The sequence below is a fragment of the Antechinus flavipes genome, chromosome 6, assembly GCF_016432865.1.
Source record: "Antechinus flavipes isolate AdamAnt ecotype Samford, QLD, Australia chromosome 6, AdamAnt_v2, whole genome shotgun sequence".
NCBI lineage: Eukaryota > Metazoa > Chordata > Mammalia > Dasyuromorphia > Dasyuridae > Antechinus > Antechinus flavipes.
In genome coordinates, this window is record NC_067403.1 from 246,328,437 (window position 1) to 246,333,659 (window position 5,223).

The 5,223-nt window shown below is 33.4% G+C and overlaps 1 protein-coding gene across 1 annotated transcript; it reads right to left on the minus strand.

Annotated features, from left to right (window-relative positions):
- Window positions 1-3,708: 3,708 nt before the first annotated feature.
- Window positions 3,709-4,650, minus strand: LOC127541073 (olfactory receptor 1013-like). The gene has a single exon (XM_051966159.1). It carries the CDS (start codon window positions 4,636-4,638, stop codon window positions 3,709-3,711), a length of 930 nt encoding a protein of 309 aa, XP_051822119.1. The 5' UTR covers window positions 4,639-4,650.
- Window positions 4,651-5,223: the final 573 nt, after the last annotated feature.

Sequence of the window (5,223 nt, forward strand, 5' to 3'; positions counted from 1 at the left end):
CCTTTTCTTAAAGACTTCCAGCATGATTACTTTAAACACGAAAAGACTCAGGTTAATCAACTTGCTCAAAATGACACAAGTAACAAGGACCAAAGTCCAGACTTGAACCAAAAACATTTAATTCCAAAAGTACCTACTGCAATTTTTTGCTGATGAAAATACTTCCCCTAGGTAGTTGGGAAGGAAACAGATATAGTGTCATTGGAATCTTTTAACATAAAAATTAGATATACAATCACTTAGATATACACATACATCTATACATAAACACGCATACTGATAATAGATATAGCTATAGAGAGACAGATAGAAATATAGATGATCTGTTGCTATTGTTGTTTAATCATGTCCATATCTTTGAGTTCCCTTTTGGAGTTTTCTTGGTAAAGATATAGGAAAGGTTTGTCTTTTTTTTTCCTGTTCAATTTATAGATGAAAAATAAGATTAAGGGATTTGCCCAGGCTCATACAGCTAATAAGTACCTGAGGCTGAACTTGAACTCAGGTCCTTTCGACTCAAGCCAGCCCTTCTATTCAGTCTGCTACCTAGCCTATATAAAAATAAATACTACACAAAAGCATTTATTTGCACCTAATGAGTGCCTGGCATTTTGATAAGTAAGTACATAATATCAATGTAGGACAGAGTAAATGTAGACAATAGGTGATTAAAGAATACAAATAATAAGGGAGAGGCTACAAAGTTTTCAGATGAAGAAATGTTTATCTTGCCCTAAATTATCCCTGCCAACATTTGCCTAGATTCTAGATTAAACTCATGTGTCTGCCATATCCTTCAATCTCTTCTTCACCAGAATATAAGCTCCTTCAGGACAAGGTCATTTTTCTAATCTTTGCATCTCCAAGATATTGTTTATTGAAATGAAATGTGAGAATAATCTCAGGATAAAGAACTGATGTAGCCCCTACCTCCAATTCTCACTTTGACTCTCTAACAACATTCCTTTATATGCAGCTTATCCTCAATATATATGTGGTTTTAACAGGTTACTCTATTAGACCATGGAATCAAAGGGACACAAACACTCAAGCTGAATCTTTATGAAGTCTCATGTCTGGAATAAAAGTCAATTGTGTAGTTCATAATCATAGAAAGGAAGTTTTTGGATTCGCATTGCTGGGGATATCAGGAAAGAACCAGTCTGACAAGGAGAGTATTCTAGAACTAAATGATATAACCGGGAACTGATTCAATAAATGTCCCATAATAATCATTCCTTTGCATTCTCATGGAGCAAATGAAACCGATTTAAGAGATCATATGTTGCTGTGAATAAATTTGTATAAATGGGAAGCATAATGTTGGAAGCACAAAATCTGAGGTATTTAATAACAATTGTATTTTCTGACCAGACACACTTGCATTTCATGTAGGGCAAAAAGAGCGAACTGTAGACATGTCACTGCCGATGACCATTCACTCTGGTACTCTTCCATTACCCTGATGGCATGTGTATAAAATGAAAGGAATTAATCATTTCAGAAAAAGAAAGCAAGATCTTGTGTACTGCTTCATAGGATTTCAGCCTTTTATAACTACTACATATATATGTGTATATGTGTGAATGAATAATCAATCAAATTTTGTAGATTAAATGTAGATTATTGAACTCTTTACATTAAAGTTCAAGCTTTTATTAAGGAGCTACTCTAAGACTCTGATCTTAGTAGCCAAAAAGAATGATGTAATTGACACACAAAAACAACCAGCCGTCAGAAATAATCTAACTTTCTAATTAAACAGTTTTAGGTTATAAATGTAATACATGAAGTGGAAAAATCATGTCTCCTTACATATTTCTAAAATCATATTAGGGGATGGAGCCATTTCTTTTTGGAATTCCATTTCTATATTTTTATCTATTTCTAGATGAATTTTCTCTACATCGAGATGACTCCCTCTTAAAAAAAAAAAAAAGAAGAAGAAGAAGAACATCAAGGACTCAGGAGCAAGTTAACATCTGGTTTCACCATTTTCAACACTTGTAGAAGATTTGAGCTTTTAGAGATGTTTCTTCAAAGAAGAACCTTATTGATGCTGATAATAATTTTGTTTCTAAGGACACATACTTTGAAAGTATAAGAGAAGATAGATATGTATGGTTAAAGTACTGGATCTAGAGACAAAAAGATCTAAGTTCAAATCCAATTTTAAATTCTTGGTACTTGTGTGATATTGAACAAATGATTGTTCACTATTTGCCATAGTTTCTTATCTGTAAAATGAGGACACAGTGAAGAAAATGTCAAACCACTTCAGTATCTTTGCCAAGAAAACCCCATGAATGAAAAGAATAAAAGATGCTCATGTGCAGAAATGTTTCTAACAGCTCTTTTTGTGGTGGCAAGGAATTGGAAATTAAGTAGATGCCCACCAATTGGAGAATGACTAAATAAGTGATGGTATATAAAGATTATTATTTTATTAGAAATCCTGAGCTGAGTGATTTCATAAAAGCATGTAAAGATTTAAATCAATTGATATTAAGCATAGTGAGTAAAACCAAGGGAACATTGTACACAGCAACAACAATATTATGTAATCAATTATGACAGATTTGGCTCTTATAAACTATGAAGTGATTCAGAGCAATTCCAATATACATGTGATAGAAGGAGCCATTAGCATCCAGAAATAGAGTAATAGAGACTGAATGTGAAACAAAGCATAGTATTTTCTTTTTTTGTTGTTGTTTTTGTTTGTTTTCTTGTGTATTTTTTCTTTCTTTTTTACTTCATTTTTCTTGTACAGTGTGATGAATATGATGGAAATTGTATTTTATAAGTTGCACATGTTTAGACAGTAGTGAATTGCTTGCTGTCTAGGGGAGATACTAAAGGTGAAGGGAAGAAGAGAAATATGGAAGACAAAGTTTTGCAAAGGTGAATGTTGAAGATTGTCTTTACATGTATTTGGAAAACTTAAAAGCTACTATTAAAATAAAACATGGATGAAGACAATGGTATTATGTAAGAGTCAGATATGAATGAACAACTTAACAAGAAATGTGCTAGGCACAGTGCTTAGTGCTAGGGATATAAATACAATTTAGCAAATCACTCTCTGTCTTTAAAGATATCATATTATAATCATGAAAATATTATGAAAGACAATACTAAACATATATTTTGCTCCAGAATCATGACTAGACAATTGGAGTTGCATGGAAGTTTAGATTCTGGCAAGATAAAAGAGAAGAACTTCATGTTATAGCCAGCGATCCAATGGCAGAGTCCAATTTTCCACAGAGATGGAGAAGAACCTAGAGTTAGGCTATAGAAAGAAGACCATGAGAAGTGGCATGGAACCCTTGTCTCTATGAAGTTAAAAGCACAAAGTTTATTTCTAAGAGTTCAAAAGAGTAACAATACAATTCCTGTCAAATAAAATTAATATTAATAAGGATATATTTTTCAAAGAGATGTTAAATAATTTGTGATTATAACACCTAAATGTACAATTACATTTTTCTCCAAAGAAACTTTTCACTTCTTTCTGATGGTTGCTTAGCCTAAATTATCTCAAATCTTATAATTTTATTCTACAGGAAAACAAAGTATGGCAAGCCACTTGATATGATAGAAAACATTTTTACAACAATCATAACTTTTCATGAAAGTCATACTGAATATTTGTGTGGTTATAATAGAAAAGAAAAGAGAAGTTTTGTTATTTGTGTACCCAATTCAGGAAGCTGTCATCTTTAAGAGTTTCTTTAGGGCTTCTTTCACGTCTTTGTTCCTCAGACTATAAATCATGGGGTTCAACATGGGGAAGATAACAGTATAAAATAAGGAGACAATTTTATCCTGTTCCAGGAAATAGCTGGATTTGGGCCTATAATAAATGTAAAGAATGGAGCCAAAGTACAAAGTGACAGAGATCAAGTGAGAAGAACAAGTAGAAAAGGCTTTGAGTTGACCCTGGGCAGAGCGAATCCTCAAGATGGCAATAATGATGAATATGTAAGAGGCCAGGATAAATGCTATGGGTGTAAGAACATTGGAAGCTAGCATAAAATAAAGAAATATGTGGTAGTTGGCTTTTACATCACATGCAAGTTTCACCAAGGGTGGCAGGTCACAGAAGAAGTCATCAATGACATTATCCCCACAGAAAGGCATGGTGAATGTTTCATGGGTAAAGATGATACCAATAAAAAAGGATCCAAGGTATGAAGCTGCTACAAGACCTATACAGACTCTTTGAGTCATGACTTGAGCATAGAGTAGTGGTTTGGAGATAGCCATATAGCGGTCATATGCCATGGCAGCCAACAAGTAGCATTCAGTATATGCCAGTCCACCTGAGAAGAGGAACTGAGCCACACACCCAGCAAAGGAGATGCTCTTGTCTTCAGAGATACAAATCATCATGATTTTGGGAGTATAAACAGTAGAATACCAAAGATCCAGAAAAGACAAGTTGCCAATGAAGAAATACATGGGGGTATGGAGCCGGGAGTCCGTACAGATTAACACTATTAGAGTGATGTTCCCCATCACTGTCACAGAGTACACTATGAAGAAAAGGACAAAGAGCACCAGTTGTATCACAGGATCCTGAGTAAAACCTATCAGGATGAACTCAGTCACAGTGTGATTAAATTTTTCCATGACTTTAGCTTGTCTTATCTATGTATGATGGCAGGAGTATACATTTTAAAGGTACAGTGATATATGCCTTAGAGAAAAGAATGAAAAATTAAAATTCATCTAAGTGGATAACATCAGTAAAAGGAATAACAATTTAAATCTTCTCTAATTTCATAATTTTTCATTGCACATACAGTCATTCTTTTAAACAGTTATTATTCATTTACTCATTCATTTAACAAGCCTTTATTCAATGTCTCTCATATATAAAAAATCAGTTCTAAGCTGAGTCCAGAGAATTGTAATAGACTTATGATGGAGAGAGCCATCTGCATCCAGAAAGAGGATTGGGGTTACTGAATGTATATCACAACATAGAATTTTCTCCTTTTTTGTTGTTGTTGGCTTGCTTCTTTTACTTTTTCATTTTTTTTTCTTTTTTGATCTTTTTCTTCTGCAGCATGATAAATATGAAAATATAGAAAAGCCATAGATGTTTAACATATATTGGATTACTTATTATCTAGTGGAGGGAGTTGGAGAAAGGGAAGGAAAAAAAATTGAAGTACAAGGTTTTATAAAAGTAAATGTTGAAAACTATCTTTG

Bases quoted from the DNA above. Each gene is read 5' to 3' on its own strand.
- LOC127541073 (XM_051966159.1), bottom strand. From the start codon at position 4,638: ATGGAAAAATTTAATCACACTGTGACTGAGTTCATCCTGATAGGTTTT.